Here is a 24,641-nt window from a genome sequence, read left to right as displayed (position 1 = left end):
TTGTAGTTTCATCTAATGTAGTTTACTTGCTTAATGCTGGTTCATCATCATGTGTCTCTAAACAGACGAAAAGATTTAGACCTTGACTAGAAGTATTGAGGACTGTGGGATCCCATACTTTGGTCCAGTCTGGCTCCCATACCCAGTGGTCAAAAGTGATATTTAACCACCTATCATTTTGTAATATTTTTCGGGGATTTCAAATTATGAAACTTGGGAAATGGGTTTTTCATGGGTGACGTATTTGAGCTTTTGTAAATAACGATGTAATTGAAGAAAGGAATTTTATCTTCTGTCGCAGCAGCAGGTCTTTTAATGACTTTCTAATCAACATTTTATTTTGATGTTACATTTTCCATAAAAATGTTCCCATAAACTCTTTGCTTCACATAAAACATTAGTTCCGGATTAGAAACATATTTCTAACCTTTTTTAGTTTTACATCAAAGAAATTATTTATTTAGGAAATGAAATTATGTAATAAAGAATTGATGCAACAGCACTTACATACGTTTTTTTTTTGTTTTTTTTAGCAACTGGCTGAGATTTTCAAGCAATCTGATTGTCTGAGGTTTTCAAGCAACCTGATTCGCTAGGGTTTTCGAGTGATCTGATTGTTTTGGGTTTTCGAGCGGTTTTATTGGCTGGGGTTTTTGAGACATCTTGCAGCTCAAGGCAGCCAATTTGTTCCACCTAGGGAAATACTCACAATTTCCCAATATTAGTCACACACTAACCTAATAAAGGGCACACAGGTTTTTTCACTAATGAAAGTCAAGGGCGTGTTGCTTCTGCTATCAAAATCTTGCTCAAAAGCCTTTGTTTTCTTTCTCCTGTAACTTGGGAGCCCTGGAATCTATACATAACTCTGAGGACAAAACCCTATAACATGTTCAAATCATGTTTGGATGTTGTAAACATTTAGATCTTTACTTGAAGTATTGCCAACGCACACGAAAACTTAAAACGTACATTGCATGCTAGCATTGCAACCTTGTATCTGAGAATGATATAATGTTATGTGTGACGTAACGTGTGACGTGACAGGTCGGCCAACGGTGAGGAACACGTTCAACATGCCCTTCTGCAAGGAAACTCTTCACGCTGTTGGCCATCTGTCAAAAGGCAGACAGAGCTTTAACCATCATCTGCCTTATACCTTAACCCTACTACTAGGCTTACTCCTGTAGTAGGTAGGAAACGTAATCCAAAAACGTCTGTGGGTCTGCAGGCTTTTGGATAGGTTATTTTTGTGGGCGAGGATCGTTTTGCATACAAGGCGTCCAATCAGCCGGATGCACTGATGCGGGCTTCCTGGTTCTGTTTTTCGATGTTGTTGGAATATGCTAAATATTACTATTATTCTGAGTTCACTTGAGAAATGGTATCACGATATGACCACAATTAACATATTTAGAAACAAAGAATATAAATATTTATATATGCATGGCTTAATTCACATTAATTTATCTTTAGTATTTTTGACAACTAAACAGGAAAATTATGCATTGATTGATGAACAATTAACATTATTATTTTTTCTATTTTTCGATCTTCCCCCTCTCTATCCATTCCAATCTCTCCCTCTCTGTGTCTTTCTTCCATCTTATTCCCATGGCTTTTCATTATTCTCCAGTGGCTCAATGCTGCCTGTGATGGTTTCTGAGTCATCACGCTATATCCTTATAACTATTGCATCATGGCCCAGCTGCTTCTACTGTTGTTTAAATACCAAAAGCTTGGAAAGACTACACAAACAACTGCTTCCCATTGTGTCTGTTGACTCTAGCTTGACATTTCCCCAAAGAAAACAAAGAAAACCTTAATGAGAAGGGCTACCCCCAAATGTATCTTCATTATATTTTTTTTGCGTGAAGAACATTATCATCAACACTCAAATGAGCAACCTTGGCAGCAGTTTGATCTTGGTAATTTCTCTCAGGCTTATCTCTCATCTCTAGATGAAGCCGGATGGTTAACCCCTACCATCCTCCTGAACCCATGTATATGACAAAAGATAACTTGAAGTCACTTTGGATCAAAATGACTGCTGAGTAACATGGGCTTTCAGCCTTGGTGTTGCCAACGTTGTCTTGAGTTTTCCTATGGAGTTGAACATTGAAGCCCAACCTAGCCTTGACATCCTGGACTTAGAGGGCCGCTGGTATTATCCTCCTTGACGCTGCTGCACTTAATCAAACCACTGTGACCTCTCGATGTGTGTCAAGTCAGTGTATATTGACGTTATTTAAACAGCGGAATCCAATTTCTTTTTTTTACTCCAAAATACAAGTTTTTTGAGTTAAAAGTGCTGAACCCTCTTCTGTTAGATGGCTATAGTCCGAACGCCCAACCTAGAATCAAGCCTCTAAAGGGTAATAGCTATTGTTCCTGCAGTGCAGATCCACCAAAATCACTGTGTCCTTGAATCAAGTTGGTTCCAGTACATCAGAGAAGGTTTTAAAAGTTTTTACTTCTTTTTACCAACCATTCGTGACTAAGATTCCTCCAAACAAGTGACAAGCAAAGATCATCCAACTGTAAGAAAACAAGGAGAGGTGGCATACCCTAAGAAATGTAACAAACCAAACAAACACAGTGTTCCTCAACCTTCAAAGTGGTGGAGCTTTTCTGTCTGAGTGAGGGGAAGCATTTATTTGCCTCTGTAGGCCAAGCTTTGTAACCAAGTTAAGGCAGGAGTCTTCCGCAGTTCAACAGTTGTAAAAGATGATTCATGGAGCCCTCTGGCTCCCCTCCTCCCTGCAATGACATCCATGGAGAGCGATGGCGTTTATTCTGTTTCATTTTCGTTTGTTTTGGCTGATCTCCCACCGGTGAGCTGAATCAGATTTATTTTTAACCTGATGAAAAGTAGGTTATGCATCATCAGTAGTCTATATGTATATTTATTTATTTTTTTCCCATTTACGACTCTATGGTTGATAATAACGTTCAATACCTTTAAGGCCCCCGTATACACATAACACTAGCTGTGTTTTCAACTGCTGGCTCATTAGCCTAAACCTAACCAAGGCCAACATATAAAGAGAAGATGCTGTGTGTTGCAGAATTGCTCTTTCCCTAATCTGAGTCAAGGGGCTGTCATGAGAACGGGGATAGTGGCTTGTGTAATGTGCATGAAGGGCAACCATGCGTGCGGACTAGCTGCGTGCTAGTGGTAATGCCAGCCCGAACCTTGACAAGCATGCATCCTGCGATTTGGTTGCTGGAGAAGCAGCGATCAGTCATGATACAATATACCAAAACAATGAGACAGGCACGAACGGATTGGTCGCCGCCGTCGCGAAAAGCTCTCGACTTAAATTCCTCATGATCATGTTATGCAATACATGGGCCTATAACTGGGGTCGCCACAAGCATCCCTGACGAACACTGTCTGTCACACACGCTCATGCTCAAGTCTTTCTCTCGACATTGCCGTGTTTCTTCCCCACATTTCCGTGTTATCCGCGGCAGAAGGCCGCCCAGCCGGTGCATATTACATTACCCCACGGCTGTCTCCGAAGGGCCCGCCCGGGTACTCCTGGGTAAGCAGTGCCCTCTTGGCTCCACCGTGATGTCGATGGAAGGGGGCGGGAGGGGAGGGGATCTAGAATCCGAGGAAACTGCGGCAGCAGCCAATCGGTGACGATCCATGAGAAGTGGAGGCGCAGAAAACCATGCGGCTAAGCCCCACAATCTTTCCCATCTTTCATAATATCAATTTGTCTTGTGATGTCTGGCATGTCAGTGGGAAATAATGTAAGCGTCACCAAGCAATGAGGCAGGTCCTTCATGGGCTTAAATCAGATGATAAATTATTACTCCGATATTGGCACTTAGCACTTTCTACTTTCAGGCGGTTTGGCTTCTTGAACAGTTTAGGAGAGCCTCTTGAGGGAGGGGGGGAATGATACTCATCATCATCATCACAACATTGTCAAGAACGACGAGGAAGTGTCTGTCTTCAGTTCCTCCCCCTCAACGATTTGAAGAGATGCCAACTTGTAAGTGACAGAAGGAGGGTAGAGTGACTGAGTGGCCTCACTGTTCTGAGTGGCCCCTTGTCATGTGTGTCATGTTGTTTACAAGACACAATAATCCACATTGAATATGTTTTGACTGTTGTCAAGATGAACAAAAAAAGGGGGGGGATGTGTGTGTCTACTTTGAACATTGAATATGTGTGGGTAACTTTGACAAGAGAATGCATAAATTAAATTAAAAAGCAATACAAATGGAGACAAAAAAATTGTATTGGGAAAATGTTGCATAATCACTGCGTAACTGTGTTACTTACGGTCTTGGCATGTCAGTGATTGACAGACAGCCGGCGGCCATGTTGTCCTACCAAAGGTTACAGAGCATGCTAACAGCTGAGGGCAGACCCAGAGTCAAGTCACCATAGCTCCCCACTACTAGCAGGGTGAACTGTTGCAGGCTTATGTTGCAGTGCTGTGTTGTACAACCTCAACACTATCAACTATATACACATTTATCTTTCTAAAAAGTGTCTTTCTTTATGGTTTCTTTATGATTATTGTTCTTTGTTTTACAGTTACATGATTGTACATAGAGAATATATGCACATGGTGCAAACATCATGCAACATATTCACCAGAAGGTCCTCAATGTATTTGAGCTATGCATATATATATGTGCGTGTATATCTCTTTTTACAATGACGTCTACTTAGGGTGACGTGAATGCTGTAACAGTTAACCCTGTGCATTAACAGCCCGCTGGTTGTTGACACGGTGCAGGTGGTGGCCTGTTGAATATCCCGCTGAGAGAGGAATGTTGAGAGACCACCGCCACCCCCAAGTCTTAAAGGCCGACCTTACCAAAAGGGGTTCAGGGGGATCCGATGCTGTTGCACTATAACATACCATTTACATGGCGCTGTCGAAAAGAGTGCAAAAAACACAAAGAAACATCGGAAAGTGTTTTTTTTCTTTTTATATGCTGCTGCCATAAAATCATCCAAAATTGCAACTGTACAAGGATATTCAATCTAAACAATAATGTACAATGTTACATATATAGTGTGCAGCAGAGCATTAATAGAGTCATAGTCGTAATGTAGCAAACAGAGTTACTCATATAGCTCTCACACCCTACCTCTACCGAAAGACCCAGAACCCAGAGCTGAAGGGCGCGAGGTGAAGGTTCACAACAACAGCAGCAAGCCGAGCCCCCCCCCCCCCCCCCATCTAAAGACCCCTTCTCCACGAGGGGGCCCCTGGGGGTCTTTCTCTGATTTACGGCTGCCTTTCCCGACTGCCTGTGTCTATCTTTGGCTCCGCTGAACTTTATGAGCGCGTTGAAGTAAAGTGTAAAGCGTGTTGTGGCAGGGTTGTCAGGGCGTTCCAGCCGCTTGGAAAAACCTTGTTGTCGTATCATCACTCGATGTCCCTGCATTTATAAACACAGCGGGGCTTAGTGCCCGTGGAGGTGCACAGAGGCCCCTCTGTGGTATGCAAGGGGTGATGGAGGAGGCAGGAGTGGCTGAGGATGGATGCAATATCCTCGGATTCTCCATGAGCCCAATAGCTGATGCCCCCTACCTCCAGCACATTCACATTGGCCTGCACAGGACACACATACACACACATTTGCACGCAAGTGCACACACAGCCGTTTTGACGAGCCTCCAACCCAACACACACTCAGATAGATCTGGATGCACACGCAGACACACACACACACACACACACACACACACACACACACACACACACACACACACACACACACAGCCTACCTAATGCCTCTCACCCATGGAGACACACACACACACACACACACACACACACACACACACACACACACACACACAAAAAGGGTATACCATCACTCACACATGTGGCTAGGTCCTCTGGTTTTTATAAGCGAACCCCGGACAGATCAAATGTGCCCTTGCGCTTCGTTGTTTAAAACAGCCGCTGTGCTGGCATATACACATTGTACAGCACACGGCTCTCCATGAGAGAAAGTGCCGTGGACTAAGGTCTAGGGCTAGCGGTCGGAGGGGGTGGGGGGTGGGGGGTGTGTGTGTGTGTGTGTGTGTGTGTGTGTGTGTGTGTGTGTGGGGGGGGGGGGTGGGGGGGGGGTGTACAGACGGATACCATATGGTACAGCTTACAGCAGCTAACACCCGGGAACGCCGGCTTCCCTCAAACAGCTTTCCATTAAACACATTCCTGGCTAACAGGCTGATAAGGGCCGCTACGCTAGCAGCCCCGCCGACGTGACTCATCTCTCAGGTGTGTTCACCGCTCTCTTACGCAACAGGGGCACGTGCGCACGCACACATGCATGCACACACATGGGATCACTTTCTCTCACACACACACACACACACACACACACACACACACACACGGGAACACACACGGGAACACACACCGATGACATGAAGATATCTAGATCTCCTGTAAATACATTGGGGGTATTTACAGGAATGTATTTACACTGTACATACATTCATTGGGGGACAGGCCTTCGGATGCACATTCTCTCAGGCATGCGGGCACACACACACACACACACACACACACACACACACAGAGACACACACACACACACACACACACACACACACACACACACACACACACACACACACACACACAAACACACACACAGAAGCACATGTATGCATATACTATCACTTTCCTTCTCCTTCCCCAAATATGTGATTCACACGAACAGAAAAAGAGAGAGCGAGAGACACCAAGCATCACAGAGAGAGACTGGGCGAGAGACACCCAGCATTACAGAGAAAGAGAGCGGGCGAGAGACACCCAGCATTACAGAGGAAGAGAGCGGGCGAGAGACAGCCAGCATTACAGAGAAAGAGAGCGGGTGAGAGACACCCAGCGTCAACGAGAGAGAGATAGGGCAAGAGAGCTATTCGGCAGGGGATCGGCAGACTGGCGACTGGTGTTAAAGGGAGGCTGTCTAAAGGTTTAGTTTCATTAACACATCCACACAGCTGCAGTGCTACACCGGTTTGTTGACTCAGTCGCTCGGCCTAGGCACTGACTCCAGGGAGCAAAGACACTTTTAAACTAAGTCTTAAGACCTTCAAACCCAGGGATGAAGAGAGGCATTGCCCCAACGCGTTGGCCTCATTTATCTTGTCATTTAATACAAACAGGTCTTTGGGCTGTTTAGTAAAGGCGACACTGTGGCCATGATAGTGATGATGAGAACGAGACAATATATTCTATTTTCACCGATGTGGAGTCAGATATGGAGTGAAGAAAAGTGCTAGGGTTAGGTATTAAGTTGATAGATAAGATAAAGAAAATTGTACAACAAAGTCAAATTATTATAGCAAGCCGAAAGGTCCAGTACGTAGCACAAAAATGTTAGTAGTGATAACAAATACAAAACACAGAAAGTTGCGAAGGTGAATCTAGGTATTTAAAATAAAACACATCGACAACGTCTTTATTTTATCTGTTCTATCTATCTATCTAACATGGAGAAGAACAAGAGAAAGGTCAACCCTGCCTCATTGAAGGTTGTGTGTAGAGCAGGGTCTTCCAGAGTCCTTGGGTTACCTCCTGCATAACTAGACATTTGTTCGTCTGGATTTATGACCAGGGTGACACCTTCACAACCACCTGTGACCTCTCCCGCCCCGGGAAAACCCCTCCAGAAACACAGAGGTCATAATGTGATGCTCATTGAGGCACTAAAATAAACCAAAGAACATAACCCCAAGACCTTTTAAGCTTGACACTATTTTGTATATTGCATCAGATGCAGAATCTGTACGGGAATACGTTTTATTACCAGGCAAGATTGCACATGAGGAATTATTCCGTTATGTAACGAGGAGGGATTAAAAATATACAAAATACAATTGAACAGATTATTAAATAATGATATTAAATATCCTCTTAATATGAAGTGTGTTTATTTTGTGCATAGGCCTTTTATTATTCTTCACCACAAAAACCTTATACACGATGTATACCACTATTTTATACTGGCCGTGGGCCACTGAGGTCTGATTGGATAAGAGTTCGGACAAAGTTCAGTCAAACTGTTGTCAGTTCTGTTCGCATCCAATGACGAGAAAAATCGACTTGTTTTGTTTTTATGAGTCAACTACTTCCACTCCACTTAAAAGAGGCTTGCGATAAAAGCATTTATTGAGTGACTGTCAATGTAAAAATGTCTACACTTGATAAGGTTGACTTCATTCATCACACAATGACTGATGATACAATGGTATGCTGATTGTTGAGTTTTTCTCTTACGTGTCCATTGGCTGAAGCACCACATGTTTGGGATTAAATGACTTTTTCGGCAATCAAGGTTGAGAAATGAATTGGAATTCTTTTACTGGTAATTGCCTTTGGGTTTTTGGCTTGGTTTTCCTTCAATGGTATCATCATCTTTTCATATAATTACTGGAGACAGCCAGCAATTCAGAGAATTTGGAGAACCTAGAGTCCATTGTGGAGAACCTAGAGTCCTAGAGTCCACAGACTCTCGTTTGGAAGAACTTTAAAAAAAGTGATTGCATTTTTACGTGTCTTTTTTTGTCAGGCTACAGCTCTGAAACAGGTGGTAATGTGTCTGTTTTCCTTAATGAGGCTCATCCACAAACCACCCAATACCGCTAACAAAGTGAACGCTACCGGAAGTGATTTTCACTATCCGATTCACAAGTTACTCATTACCCATTTAGCCGATTTTCATCCAAAGCGACCTAAAGTGAAATTTTTTAATGTGCATAAGACGGAGGGGTCTTGGCGCCTTGCTCAAGGAGCCTATAGGTAGACTGGCCATTGGGGTTTGAACCTAGAGCCTCTCGCCTTGGAGTCAAACTTCCTTGGCTACAATACTCATGAAACAATATGGAACTGTTCCATATGGCACACTATCGTTCTATAATGTATAGTGTTGTATCTGTGCGCCAATACCGGAACTATGAATGGGAAACTACAAAATACAGAAATATAATATCCAAGTCCAGTCCATCTTTCCTCATATAATGTTAGGCGTATGAACGTCCGACAATGACACTTGGAGTCTGAGCACATTGACATGTCGATGCTGTCATGTCTGACATTCTGCGAGATGGTGGGCGGGCAATTACGATCAGGTGCCAAAGGGTTCATTGAAAAAGAGAGAAGGGGGGAGAGGGGGGGGGGGGGGGGGGAGCGAGGAACAGAGACAGTGAGGGCATGACAAAGAGAGAGAAAGAGCGAGAGAGAGGTCGAGAGACAGAGAAACAGAGCCAGATAGATAGATGACTAGAATGAGAGCTTTGAGATTGGACATTGAGAGACAGAGTTTGAGACAGAAATAGTATTAGAGGGAGACATAAAGGGTGATGAAGGCGAAAGGGAGAGGGAGTGAGACATATCATTTGATAGAGGTTGACACTCAGAGGGGGAGCAGGAGAAAAATAGAAGGACAGAGAAAGAGCAGGGTAAAGGAGAGGTGCTGAGAGAGAGAGAGAGAGAGAGAGAGAGAGAGAGAGAGAGAGAGAGAGAGAGAGAGAGAGAGAGAGAGAGAGAGAGAGAGAGAGAGAGAGAGAGAAATACAGACAGATAAACAGATGAATAGAAGCCCTTTTAATTTAGATGAGAGAGAGACAGGGAGATACGGAGCGTTTGACAGAGGTAGACACAGAGCCAGAGCAAGAGGGAGCCAGAAAGACAGTGAGAGATAGAGAGGGGGGAGATACAGAGAGAGAAATACGTAGTACCAGACATAGATGACTAGAAGCCCTTTGAGAGAGAGGCAGTGAGAGAAGTTCAGACAGAGATAGACCGATAGATAAGAGGGAGTCAGAGATAGATAAAGGGAAATGGAGGGAAAACCGGGGACGAGAGTGACAGAGGGAGGGAAACAGAGAGATAGAGACGAATGAGTTTGAAAAAGAGATAGAGACAGAGAGAGAGAAAGAGAGATAGAAAACGAGAGTAAGAGAAGGGGGAGAGAGAGGGAGGGGGGGGGGGGGGGGGAGAGAGAGATAGAGAGCGACGGAGAGACAGATGCCCGCATCGTAAGCACCTCTTCCGGTCGTCTCCCTTGCGGTCTGTACAGATTAGCTCACCTTCCTCCAGCGCCTGGCTCAGCTTTCCTGGACAAGGCGGCCCCGGGGCTTGGGGCCAGCTGCTTCTATAGCTAGCCGGGCTCTAGGAGTGTGTGTGTGTGTGTGTGTGTGTGTGTGTGTGTGTGTGTGTGTGTGTGTGTGTGTGTGTGTGTGTGTGTGTGTGCGCGTGCGTGCGTGCGTGCGTGCGTGCGTGCGTGCGTGCGTGCGTGCGTGCGTGCGTGCGTGCGTGCGTGCGTGCGTGCGTGCGTGTGTGTGTGTGTGTGTGTGCGTGTGTGTGTGTGTTCTGTGTGAAGTACACCATCAGAAGCTACCATGGGTCAAAGTTGAAGCCCGGAGGCCCCCCCCCCCCCCTCCCCCGGGAACCGTAGGGCCCATATTGAGCACTGTTACTGTTAGACGCGCTTAGTTCCCGTATACAAGCTCGCTCGTACATCTGTCACACAGTATGTGTCAGTGTGTGTGTGTGTGTTGTGTGCATTGTGCTTGTGTTGGTTAGTGTTTCATATGACTGTGTGTGTGTGTGCTGTGGGTTCTAATGCAGATCAGTGTGTTTAGTGTGACTGTGTGTATGAACGTGTGTGTGTGTGTTTTGTGTGACTTTGTGTCTGTGTGTGTGTCTGTGTGTGTGTGAGGATCCTAAACCTAGTATATTCCTGGGTATACCCATGATATCTATCTATCTCTCTCCCACACACTTTGACTCATTCTATTGCCTCTCTCAACCTCTCCCCTCTCTCTCCCTTTCTGTGATTGTGTGTGTGCGTCTGTGTAAGTGTGTGTGTGTGTGTGTGTGTGTGTGTTTATGTGTGTGTGTGTGTGTGTGTGTGTGTGTGTGTGTGTGTGTGTGTGTGTGTGTGTGTGTGTGTGTGTGTGTGTGTGTGTGTGTGTGTGTGTGTGTGTGTGTGCATGTGTTACAGGAAAACAATGACTAATGTCTGGCCCCTGCTCTTCCGTAAGTTGATCTATCCCTGAGGTGGGCGAGAGGGCATTGTGTCTCTCTCTCTCTCTCTCTCTCTCTCTCTCTCTCTCTCTCTCTCTCTCTCTCTCTCTCTCTCTCTCTCTCTCTCTCTCTCTCTCTCTCTCTCTCCATAAATCTCACTTTCTCTCGCTATCTCTCTACAAACCCCTGTGAAATATACCAATATCATTTATTGCAGTGTGGGCAGAATTACCTCACCAAGCACATATACAGTGACTCACCCCAACAGGGACTATTACACCCAATTAAGGCCACCAGCATCTACAGGATAGCTTGATCCACCCAGGTGAACTCACACTTTACTCGTCCACTAAAGCCAAAAGAAAAACGATGTGCCCGATATCCCACAAACTGCTAACTAAACATAGGCTAAAACCCCAACTGGTGCTGCTACATTCCTGCTGAATGCAAATACAGGGAGAAAAAAAGAAAAGCATAATGAATGGCTTCGTTTGAGAAAGCCCTGTCGGGTCATTGCAGAGTTAAGGTCACGGCTAGGATGATATGGCTATGTAAATAATCAGAGTATAGATAGGATTTTAGTGTGTTTTTAAAATTTGAACTCTATAGGAAAGAACATGTAAACGAGTTTGCGTAGTTGGACACTGATTATGCACTGATTCTATTTTAAGACCTCACCATGTTCAATGTTTACAACGTTACAAGAGAATGAAACTTAATTTCACTTTCCTCATTTACCAGCCATCCCACGGAGATGCAGATAAAGCAAATGGGGCAGTGCTTGAGGAAGAGGATTTGGCAGCGAGTGATGAATGAATCCTCGAGAAAAAACAATAGCTAGAAGCACTAGGAGTACTACCTGTCCATTGTAAAAGTGGGTCAACTATCATCACATATACATATTTTTGATAACTTGGGATATCTAAAAATACAGGAAGACACTGAATTGTTCTGAAAGCACTGTCCACTGTTAAAGTGGGTAGACTATCCACAATATGCTGGGTAATAATATCTAAAGATAGCAAATTATTCAAAATATATTCTGTGTATCACGCATATAATATTTCACATAAGTGACTGTCAAAACAGAAGGACAGAGATAATGAGGCATACAAATGTGTACACGGTGGTTTGTGCCAGGCAGAACCACTGACACACACTGACTAAATGTGACAGGGGGGCATACTCTGAACTAGGCCCATTGACGAATGAAAACCCAACTGGTCTATTTTTAACTCTGAATCTTAATGAGGAATAGTCCCCTCGTGTCTCTTTCCCCTGAAGTTATATTAAGGGCACTGAATACAGATTGGATGTTCATGCATTGTAGTCTAAGGGTAATTACTACCAAGGAATTGGTTTGGAATTTTAAAGTCTGTGATCAACTTTACTGTGTGTGCTGTGCTATTCACATCGATTCCATGTATATCCGATTCACGTTAAGCCCAATCTCCACTGAACTGAATTGCCTATACACATTGTTCCTATTGATTTTAGTGATATGTCAACAGTAGCTTAAATTAAACTAGGTCAGGTTAGGTACTTTACAGTTCCGCGCTAATGCATGACTTGACTTGTTCGGTTTGTTTTGCCTGAGGATCCCAACACGACCCACAAATGGCAACAATGAGGATGGACATGTTAACTGTGTCGAGACTGCAAGCGCGCTCCCCCGTGGTCGGAGCCTCACTACTCTATCCGCAGCCTTGAGTCTATCTGTGATGGTAAAAATAGTTGACAGAGCAACAAATATTTGGCTGCTGGTGTATTATTGCAGGGCAGAGAGGGCGGTATTTGTGTAGCCTCGGCCATTCCTCGATGCTTTCGTCCACTTGCGCCGTGCGCCCATTGAAGGGAAACGCGCTGTTGTAATTGGTTTCTCAATGAGGGATCGTCCTCAGCTCCCCGGAGGATCAGTGGACTGAAGCGCCCAGCGGATCTATCAGCCGTCGGCTCTCTCCCTCTGAATAGTAACCGGGTTTAGCCTCAGTTTTCTCAGGGCGTTCACAGATATTCAGGTTGTTGTATTACGGATGAAAGAGGGGGATCGTTAAAGACACCGGACCTTTTTGCCAACGCGTTTCCAGGACCATTTCCCTTCCAACCTGTTCGACTATCGGGAGTTGTGGCGTCCTCGGAAGGAGCTTTGCTGCAAAGTTTGAGCGAGGAGAGGATAACACAATGAGCGACCTCGAGGAGGACTTTGCCAAGATCTTGTTGCTGAAGGAGGAGAGGATACGAGACTTGGAGAGGCGACTGGCGGACAGGGATGATGAGATTCAAGAATTGAAAAGAAAATTGCACAAATGTCAGTCCGTGTTGCCCAGCGCCCAACTTCTCGGACCGCGGACTCGAAGGGCGCAGGGCATCTCTGCGGAGCCCCAGACGCACCAAGACCTCTCCAGACAACCTTTTAGGAAATATCCCAAGTCGGACTGGTAAGACACTTATCATCACTGATGCGAGCCAGTGTTACCTTATATTATTTGAAAGGTGGAAGGGTAGGTGGGTGAGTAGGGAGGGGACACTGCACGCTTTACATCCACACATTGAAATACACGTTGAGATGCACGTGTGTGTGCCTGCTAATGCGCTCCACATTCCAAAAGAAACCACAATGTTTTGAACTACTCAAAGTCAGTTGCACAACCCCCACCCCCCGAAAAACCCGCGTTTCCATCCCTGGTCCTGCAGCAGTCGAAGGGGTGAGGATGCTTCCATGAATGGGTTGCGTGATCATCCTGAGAGCCGGTGACGCAGCTCCGAGAAGGGCCTGAGAAAGAGGTCCTAATTGATCGGATCCATCAGGGCTGGTCCCCCGGGACGGGGAGGGGAGGAAGTACGATGCATTATTGGCTTTTAGTAGCTCGACGCTGCGCGCCCGGAGTGCATGTCTGAGGATATTTAATACTCCATTAGAAAACGCTTTGTTGGACCATATGCTTCCTTCATCGTCATCACCTTTTTGGTGCTTCACGTTATGCCTTCAAAATGTATACATACACACCCAGATAATTTAAAAATATACACTTATTGTGTGTTACGTGCTTGGTGCTTGATAGGTTCATACAATTTGTCTATGAACTCACGCACACACTCTCGACTCACACACACGCACTCACGCCGGCAGACACGCGCGCAAATACACGCACACACACGCACACACAACCCTCTCATTCATTCTCTCACTCTTCAAGTTGAAAGCTCTCTCAACTCTTTCAATCTTCAGACAACTGGCAGATTTGCTCATTATGTTAATATGCCCTGTGCACAAAAACAGCACAATGGGCGTGCCAACATTAATTAGGGCCTGATTGATATCATTCTTAAGTTGTCGATGCAATTTCCTGATTTCATTAGAGCTGATGAAGCTGTAGAAATGCAATAATCGACTTTGTCATTAACCACTGTGCCATGATAACCGGCAGGTCACTGTGGCCTGGTCACATGCACACACACACAAACAAACACACACACGCACACGCACACACACACACACACACACACACACACACACACACACACACACACACACACACACACACACACACACACACACACACACACACACACACACACAAACATACATTCACGTTCACACAGTAGGCATTAAGACACTGAGTATAAGTATTGTGTCCCTCCCAATGTCAGACACTCACTGACATTGAATCAAGTGATCACAGAGACAAAGACACATTTAGAAATGTAACACAAAGTAATCATTTATTTGTGTGGTAAGTAGTTTAGAATGTGGCCCCTCTTTGGGCCCCCCCTGGCCCTTGGGTAAAGTGGTGTGTAAAGGGATCCACCAATCCTTTGATGGAATTAGATGACGAGAACAAGGATGATGGCTGAATGAAGAAGGATGAATGGATGACCGAGGTCCATTGACAGATACAGGGTGTATCTGTGCATGCCTTTGTGTGTGAGGGTGTGCGTGCGTGACTGAGTGTGTGTGTGTGTGCAGGGGGTGCAGAATTCAGCGTTGATTTGTTTGTGCCTGTGTAGAATATAATTACCTAATATATTCACTAATACTGTCACAGCATCAGCATTGCTGGTGTGTCCTGTGCAGACAACCTTGCATGACTAATTGCACATAACGAATGGGCAATACTACATTCACAGGGAAAATGAGAAAAGCATGAGAAATACCTCAAGGGATGAGCTATGGTTATCCAGACACAAGGGAACTATGACTGATCTAAGGCAGGTAGTCTTCAGGAACCTGCCTTCCTGTGTTCTTTACCTGGGTGGCTTTAGGATCCTACCCTCCTGATTTCTGAACCTGGGGGGCTTCAGGATCCTGCCCCTTGGTTCTGTACAAGGGGGCTTCAGGATCCTGCCCTCCTCTGTGGTCGGTACCTGGGGGCCTTCAGGATCCCGGGGTGATGGAAGATGGTTTGACCCCAATTAGTGTCAGAGCATGGCACCAGTCTGCCCCCCCCCCCCCCCTGAGCACCACCAGCGCCTCGGCTCTACCCCCACCCCAACCCCCAGCCCACTCATCGCATTACCACAGCATGGTGCATGGGATCTTGTTTCCATCGATCGGCGTAGGAAAAGGCTGAGCTGGATGGCGAGAGGTGAAATATAAAGCCCGGTGTCTCCGGTCCAGAGGTGGCCTGAAGGGCAGTGGTGGGCGGGGCTTATGGGGGACTGGGTTTGAGGACTACTAGAGAACGCACATATCCGGGATAGTTTAATTAAGCACTGTGGCAGTGGGCACGCAGGAAGTAACCTGTTTAAACTGTGTAGTGGCATCGCCTAAACCTTGGGTGTCGGTGTCTGTGTTCTTTTATTTTTTATCGAAACGAGGACATGCTGAATGACTCTGCGTTTTTGTGATCAGTGTTAGCATGATGCTAATGCTATTTTTTAAACTGTTTTTGAAGCTACAGTTGTTTGGCAAGTGGAGGGTTACTATTCAGGCATAGAGCAGAGACCATTATAAAAAAAAATATTTTAGAAGCTCAATATATATTTTTTCGCCTTTACATCCCTGCAGCAATCAACACATCATTATCATGTCCTAGGCTGTTGCAGGCCGGTAATAAGCCCGTCCATCCAAATGGATTGCCTTCCTTTCTGTCTGCCTACGTACCTGGCCAGTGGCTACCTGCTCTGCCTGCTCTTTGCCTATGATCAGTCTTCCACAGGGCCAGACAGACCTATTGCTAAAGCTAAAGAGTGAGTGAGGAAGGGGGAGTAAGCTCTTTTATTCTTGCTATTTTTTCCAAATTGCCTATAGCTTTAATGAGCAAGTAGGTGTGTTAGGCATCTTGCTCAAGGATGCTTGTATAATTGGGACATTAGGGTTCGAAACCAGAACCTCTTGGCTGGGAGTCCCATCAACACAAAACTAACCACATCCCGCTGTACAGTTTATTTCCGTGATAGCTGGAGCAGCCACTGAATGCCTTTCTGCCATAATGCCTTGAATTCCTGTGCACACGCCGGCGGTGGCGTCAACCCTCTTGTGATTTAGGGGTTAAATGCCTTGCTAAAGGGAATGTCGGCATTGTCACCCGTGTTGCACATGCGACGAATCCCCACCCATATTTCTCCCTTTCTCATTGTGATTTTGCATTGCTCATTGTTTTCTGTTACATTTCACTCATATCATTAATTTCTAGCGAGGATGACGGTGATAATGGTGATACCCGTTTATAGCAGTAAACTATGTATAGCAATCCTTTGCATAAAATTGTTTGTATAATTGCATTTTCGAATTATAGTATTTCATGCAATGATAATTAGAACATGTAGTGTTGTTTGCAAGTGCTGTGAACACACAGAAAGGGCTCTTGGTAGGGTGACGTAAATCTTGTATCATATTGTACCACTAGAGGGCACCTGTGATCTTTCAGAGAGTGTTTTGATAAAAACACCCTTTGTTGAGATTAATAATTGGCAATGGCTACCACTTCAGAAAAGTTATGGTTGGTTTTCGTTTTCAAGAAGATTTGTCGAGGGAGTTTTTGTCTTTAAGCGCTCGATCCCTTCACCTTTAACTGATGTTAACTGCTAATATAACGCACACCTGTAATCGGCCCATTGTATTTGGCAGGTTTCAGGACAGAGGCACATGGCTTTAGGGTTTAATACGGCCGTTTCTATAGGTCTATCGATCCACAAATGCAAATCGCTTATAGGACTATGCCACCTTTTTTTTCTTTTGCTGTTTATAATTATCTTTGTTTTGAAGGAAAAATGTGTCCGTTCATTAAGTTTTCTTCAGCATTATTATTAATGTTTAATAAAAAAATATAGAATATAGGCCTAATCAAAGTATCCTTTTGCGATATGAGGGTTAATTTAACCTAAATTAACTCCAGTGCCAATTTGATATCATTGTAGGCCTATTTCATCTATTCCTTGAAGCGCGAAGAGCGAACCCAGGCGAGGTATTGCGATGTGATGACATGGTACCCGGAGCGATGTGTTTCTGATAGGCCATTATAATTTTTTTTCTCTCTTGTTTGATTCGGTGAGAACATCGTTTTTTTCTCACTCCCTCAGACTGCATTATACTGCCGTTTCCTGCAGGCGCCCTTGTTGCGCCATTGCCTGCTCTCTCAGGGTCGCCTCTTGACGCACATGGGGAGGACGCTCCTCAGATGCTGCGCAGCCGAGGGAGACTTGTTTAAAAAAAAAAAAAAAAGGAGGCAAGGAGAAGGGAAACTTCCTAAGGGTTACTGGGTACGGCTAACATCGGCGTTTTTTAGTGCAGTCGAAAATACGCGCGGGGAGCCACGCGAGGAATTCCGTTACGAAAAAGGCTGGTTGTGTCGTTGCGATCTGTTCATGCCTGATAAAGTATCCTGGCGGAAAAGGTCGAGGGGAGAGGATCAAGAGTGGACGGAAGAGCGCCTAGGATAAAGTTATTCCGGACCACTGCACACACGGCGTCGCTTACCCAGAGCGAGATGGGCACCTTGCGCGACCTCCAGTACGCGCTCCAGGAGAAAATCGAGGAGCTGCGGCAGCGAGACGCGCTCATCGACGAGCTTGAACTAGAGCTCGACCAGAAAGACGAGCTCATCCAGAGGCTACAGACTGAACTAGACAAATACCGCTCTGTTATCAAACCGGCCACCCAACAGGTCCACAAACAGACCGAGTTGCACGAGCAGCAGCGAACCAAGAGACAGGCGATCTCGGCGGAACCCACAGCCTTCGACATTCATGACCTCAGCCAAGTCACCCTCCCTTTCTACCCCAAAAGCCCGAAGTAGGTTTAATTAAAGTAGCTATAATTAGGCCTTGTAGTTAGCCTCAATCTGCTGTAAGCATTTTCGTCTTGTATGTCGCATCAGGTAGGATAAGGCACCTTTAGCACACAATAAATGTTTTCTGTCTGTCAACTCTAGCTCTAACTTGAGCTACTAAGAAAGCACCATATAGGATACACTTAGTTTGTATATAGAGAAACAGCAAGTCAAAGTGAAGAAAGAGGAAATACATTACTGTGGTGTGCTTGTTTGCCGGTGTGTGTGTGTGTGTGTGTGTGTGTGTGTGTGTGTGTGTGTGTGTGTGTGTGTGTGTGTGTGTGTGTGTGTGTGTGTGTGTGTGTGTGTGTGTGTGTGTGTGTGTGTGTGTGTGTGTGTGTGTGTGTGTGCGTATGTATGTGCGTGTGTGGGTCAGAAAGCTGAAAGTCACATATTGCATCGGTATTGCCGATAAGACTTCATAAGCGTACAAAACCAAGCATTATTTTCCCATTGAAGGTTATGCGTTACAAACTTCTAAATGTAGACTGTCTATATCTGTATCTGTCTTTCCCCTCCCGCTTTCAAAAGTGTTGTAGTAGAGGTCAAATCTTTGTGTTTGTTGATCTCTGCAAAATATATCATTCCTCATTCTGACCCTGCGGTGCAGGGATATCATAAAACGATAGGCTGCGATGATTATCTCTTTGCCTAGACGTCCTTAATGCCTCATTCTGACAGGAGAGTGTTCCACAGGCTTTTAGCTGAACTCTGATATCTGCCAGATATCTATGTCACTGACCAGTATGTTTAGCCCCAAATGGCATCTCTTCTGTGTTTAACAACAACTACTGGAATGGGTTGTCGTGGGCCATTGCCGTTTTCGTAATCCTTTGGAAGTATAATTCTATTTGGAAAGGTTTTATTTTATTTTTACATGCAAATGAAATAATGCTATTTATAACTCCATGAAGTGCAAATAAGGGTTTGTAATGACTGGGCCAAAAATGCAAACACCATTACATGAAAAGTCTGATTGTGGTATTTTGGAGAAAAAAAAAAAATGGTTATACCTTATAGATGACTAAACATGTAAACCACCTTGTCACTTACTCAAACTCTGGCCGTATCTATTTCAAAAGGGATTAACAAAGAAGTTCAGGAAAGTTCAGCACACACTTTCGATCTTCTTTCTTTCTCTCTCTCTCTCTCTCTCTCTCTCTCTCTCTCTCTCTCTCTCTCTCTCTCTCTCTCTCTCTCTCTCTCTCCCCCCCTCCCTCCCTCCCTCTCTCTCTCTCTCTCTCTCTCTCTCTCTCTCTCTCTCTCTCTCTCTCTCTCTCTCTCTCTCTCTCTCTCTCTCTCTCTCTCTCTCTCTCTCCAATTTCCCGAGCCTCTTCCTCTCTATCTCTTCTCTTCCTCTTCTATTTTTTCCACTCTAAAAGTGCATATTTTCTCCTTTTAAGGAGAGCTTCACTCTTGCAGTCCCCAAAGTTCGACTAGCAAATCAAGGCAAATATATCTTCCCTCACAATGGACTGGAAGACTGATGTTATTGCAAAGTGCTGCTCTGCCTGTATAGACAACTAGGGAGGCTTGGTAAGGGGCCCACTTTGGGTCCCCCCCATGCCTCCCATTTGCTGGGGGCACAGAAAAAACCCTTTTGCCAGGGTGAATGAAAGCGGGAGCTAGTTGTTGTTATTTAATCTATATCTACATATCGTATCATATAACTACACCATTAATAATAAAATGAAAAAAGTGTTGACCGTGTCTTTCATATCCCTGTAGCTACTCCCTCCTGTTTAGCTCTTTTCTTTTTTAGAAAGTTGGTTTTGCAGCACTTGGAATTTTTAGGTCGGTACGCACATTTTAAGTGAATGCATTAAGTTATTCTCAGCCTCACTTGTAAGTCATTTTAGATAAAAGCATCTGACTTCATGGAGATAGATGTAAAACCTATCAGGAACCGGGTAAAGTCAGTGGGAGATTAGGGAAACTTTGTTCTTTTACTAACGTTTCTTTTTTTGTTGGATAGTGTGAAGCAAATTCTCTTTCTTTTACCTTCCCTTCCCTTCCCCAAATAGATGAGTGAATGTAATCTCTCTTGATAGTTGGAATCAAGTCATGTAGTAGGTCTGGTACATTGTGTTATTCCCTAGCCTTGATACATGTTCTTATCTTTTTCTATTCCGTACAGTTCACTGATCTCTCTCCCAAACAAATTATTATTTCTTATTTCTGGTTATTTCTGGTTCACCTATAAATAAACTTTTCCATCAATTCATTCATTTATTAAATTCATGGACCTGTAAGGGTGGATCGAGAATACTAATAAATCATCCTCAGGACCTGCTCATTGTCACCATATCTCTCAAGATATTCATAGAAATCGTATTGAATTCCAAAATAGAGTAGGCGTTTACAAGATTGGACAACAGCATTTCTTTATGTCTTTCATCAGCTTCTCTATGTCCATGAAGGTCACTCCGACAATCACAGCATTCCTCAAATTGAATACCAAAACGTGTTAGGTGTATACAAGACTACAATATATTAGAATCTCTTTTTTTGTGTGTTTCCCTTAAAAACGTATCCATCCATCCATTCCATCCATTATTCATTCATATATTAATTCATCATCCATTCATTTATGCATCTTCCTCCAGGTCCAAGGACCTGATCAAGGAGGCCATCCTGGACAATGACTTCATGAAGAACCTGGAGCTGTCCCAGATCCAGGAGATTGTGGACTGCATGTACCCCGTGGAGTATGGCAAGGACTCATGCATCATCAAGGAAGGGGACGTGGGCTCCCTGGTTTATGTCATGGAAGGTAGGATGACTCTTCACGACTCTGCTGCATGTTTGTCCTCAGTTGTGGATTCCATTTGTGTTGGGATCCAACACCAATGAGATTCAAAGAGTTCAAAAAGTAAATATGGGATAATTAATAATGTGACTCATAATCATATCTCTCTTTCTTTCTCCTACTATCTCATTCTCCCTCACACCTCCCCCCCTCCTATTTCTCACTCTCTATATAAACTTTTTAATCTTTTTGGTGACATTAAATTCAAGGGGGGAAATTATGCATTATGGACATGTTTCAAAAGCTTCTAATGCCGAGGGCCATTTTGTTGACAGCCACAATGTGAGGGGAAGCCTCTTCCCCTCACATATTTTGGTCCTCAATTATCGTTTTAAGATGGAGGAGGTAGAATAATGGTTTTAGGAGGAAACAACACACCCAAAAGCAGTCCCTTAATGGGTTGTGTTTTCTTGCATAAATTTTATTTGTAAACTCTTTTTAATTTTGGAATAGTGTATTAGGAGTATTAACTGGAGAAATTGCGTCAACCGTTTGTGACAGATTCAATGTCAACAAATTCCTATGGCAAACGGGCAGACTAGTGGAGTGATGACTGCAGGAATTTGTAAGCAGAACCAGAAGGGTTTGACAGATGCTTTTGCATTAACAGCCAAGGATATGGTCGGGGAGCAGTGAGTGCTCCAAGACATGGTCAAGCTATTTCAAATCAACACACTACTCAGACTAAATTTAGTCTATGATCTCAATTTATGTCTCCAGTAAGGCGTTGTGTGAAACCCACAGGCAGTTATAGAGAAACAAACTTGAGGATTTTCGCTCCCTTATGTATACAAATAAAATATATTACGTCATTATCTACTTTTATTTTTTGTTCTGTGTTTTCTCCAGTGATTTTAATATAGTTTTAATTGGGAGAAGGGGTGTACCCGCTTATTATCAAGCTCAACAATCAAATTTAGTTCTCTAAAACCAATAATTGCTCACATAAATGTGGAAAATCTCTCCAGCATACTAAAAAAATCATATTAATATTTAGTAGGACGTATCCGGTTGGCTGATGCTTTAATCCACACTTAATAACTGTTAGGAGTTAGAGACATTTGGGATCAAACACGTACATTTTGGCTAGGAGTCAAGCAACCTAAGCATTAGACCATCCTGCCCCCGGAGTAACTTGAGGGAAACATGATAATCCACGATGTCATCTAAATTACTTCATTACTCAAATACAACATATTGAAACGTAACCGATGATCCATTACAGTTATTTTCACCACTCCTCCTCCTGTGCTCTTCTGAATTCCCATTTGACACATTTGGATGACTGGTTCTGATTGGATATACTTTCCTAAAAATGTCAGGGCCCATCCCTTTTGTCTTAGTTTTGAATTAAATGGCATTAAACATCAGGTACTAAGGCCCCGTCCACACGAAGCCGAAACGGGCGAAACCGTTACGGTTTCGATCTATCCGGTTTCGAAGTATCTCCGTAAAGACGAAGCCAAGCGAAACCGGATAGATATGTAGAAACGCTGTAGTAAACATTCCAGGCCCATAAGGGGCGCTGCTTCTGGTACACAAATCCAGAAGAAGAAGAGGCGAGCATGCGCATAAAGGCTGCCCCCCGAACCACTAACAACACAAACAAACAGCTCTTCTACGATGGCGAACTAGATTCTCAATAAATAATGGCTTAGCAACCCAACAAGGGACATGATATGCTGCAGAACGATTACAAGCTTGTAGTCATCTTTTTTGTTGTGATTTCTGAGACTCCGCGGGCTTAAGAGCCATTGGCTTAGGAGGTCGAGGGGTGGGGCGATGACGTCATGGTTTGCGGTTTCAGTCGGTTTCAGGCGTCCACACGAAACCAAAACGAAACCGGATAGATTTGAAACCACCTCCGAGGGTGGTTTCAGAAGTTTGCGGTTTCGGTCAGCGGATTCGCCGGCTTCGTGTGGACGGAAGGCCGAACCGTACAAGACCTTTGCGGTTTCGCCATGAAATCGGCTTCGTGTGGACGGGGCCTAAGAAAAGGCGGCCGCCAGCCCCTATAGCCACATGCGTTGTACAGTGACACACACAAAACTCTATTAAAGACAGGAAGTAATATTTACTTTAATTCAAGATAATGTTTAGGGTAAAGAACACGGTTGTGACCTGTGAAATGAGAAGATCCTCTTGGAAGACAAGGTTTATGAGATTCTGACAGTGAGCGGGGATGGGGAGGGGTTATGGCCGAAACGTCGCTTAAGTATTACCAGTATGCTCGGTTGGAATGTCATGTGACTCACTTGCACTAATTCACATCAACGCAAATCAGTTGGTGAGGGGCCATTGTGTGACTTTAACAACACACCCATACTTCCACACATACACATGCTCACACACACACAAATGCATGCATCTACACTCACACAAACACCCACACCCACACCCACACCCATGCACACACACACACACACACACACACACACACACACACACACACGCACACACGCACGCACGCACACACACACACACACACACACACACACACACACACACACACACACACACACACACACACACACACCACACACACACCACACACGCACACACACACACATACTGCATTTCTCGTATAAAGTAATTGCGTTAAATGTGTTACTGTGATAAGCAAATGCCAGGACACCATAAATGGATTAATCGTACAGCACTACAGGGCTCTTTGGAAACAGATGTGTATCTGGAATATAAAGAATTGTCTAGGGGGCATTGTGTCTTGGTTTCCTCAACTGTGACAGAGCGAGGAGCTTGGTTCAAGTAGGGCTACCCTTCTCTCTCAGTTTGAGACAATTCCCTTAGGGAATTAAATGAATCTTTTTGCAGAAATTGTTTAAAATATTAATAAAGGATAGGATGGTTGGTGCTTTCCATCTAACCATCATAATATTCATACTCATACTCATACCCTCTTTTCTTATTTTCTCTTTGAACCCGGTTCTATCGATCTTGTATCTAATCCTCTCAATACTTGTGCAATACAAACAAAAATAAATGTCCTTGACATGGCGTGTTAATTGTAAGCGTTGGCAGACACCAGCTTCTGATATACCTGACAAGTCTTCGCAGGGATCAGCCTTCTCTTTCCACAACGTTATACCTTACGTGGAGATAAGGTAATGCAGAAATTATATCAACTGTCAATTCACAGTGACAGGGATTTCTACGATGGTCGGATAGGATTCATGGGATTTTTTACATGAAGAATCTCTCTCTCTCTCTCTCTCTCTCTCTCTCTCTCTCTCTCTCTCTCTCTCTCTCTCTCTCGCTCTCGCTCTCGCTCTCTCTCTCTTTTTCTCTTTTTCTCTTTTTCTCTCTCTCTATATATATTTACATATATATGAATCAATATATTTATATACTATTTCCCCTACGTACTGTCTAGTAATCATTAACAGTTTGATGACAATGAAATAAAAAGATAATAAAAAGTAACAGATACTCTTACTCCAGACTAGTTAGCCGAATCAGATTTTCAAACAAACTGAGAAGGATTACACTTGTTCTCTGCGATCACAACACCTCAGC

The 24,641-nt window shown here is 44.1% G+C and overlaps 1 protein-coding gene across 2 annotated transcripts in view; it reads left to right on the top strand.

Annotated features, from left to right (window-relative positions):
• Positions 1-12,678: 12,678 nt before the first annotated feature.
• The window catches only part of LOC132472798 (cGMP-dependent protein kinase 1), a 74,750-nt gene continuing 62,787 nt past the window's right edge, over positions 12,679-24,641 (top strand). Inside the window, exons 1-2 of one of the 2 annotated variants that reach the window (XM_060072578.1) lie at positions 12,679-13,465; positions 20,905-21,071. In XM_060072578.1, coding sequence (XP_059928561.1) covers positions 13,209-13,465; positions 20,905-21,071 — 424 coding nt within the window. In that variant the 5' untranslated portion in view covers positions 12,679-13,208. Of the gene's footprint in view, positions 13,466-17,600; positions 18,262-20,904; positions 21,072-24,641 lie in introns of those variants that run through there. The other variant, XM_060072577.1, reaches the window with a different exon arrangement.

Source organism: Gadus macrocephalus, chromosome 15 (genome assembly GCF_031168955.1).
Source record: "Gadus macrocephalus chromosome 15, ASM3116895v1".
Taxonomy (NCBI): domain Eukaryota; kingdom Metazoa; phylum Chordata; class Actinopteri; order Gadiformes; family Gadidae; genus Gadus; species Gadus macrocephalus.
This window is presented reverse-complemented; position numbering and strand designations above follow the sequence as displayed.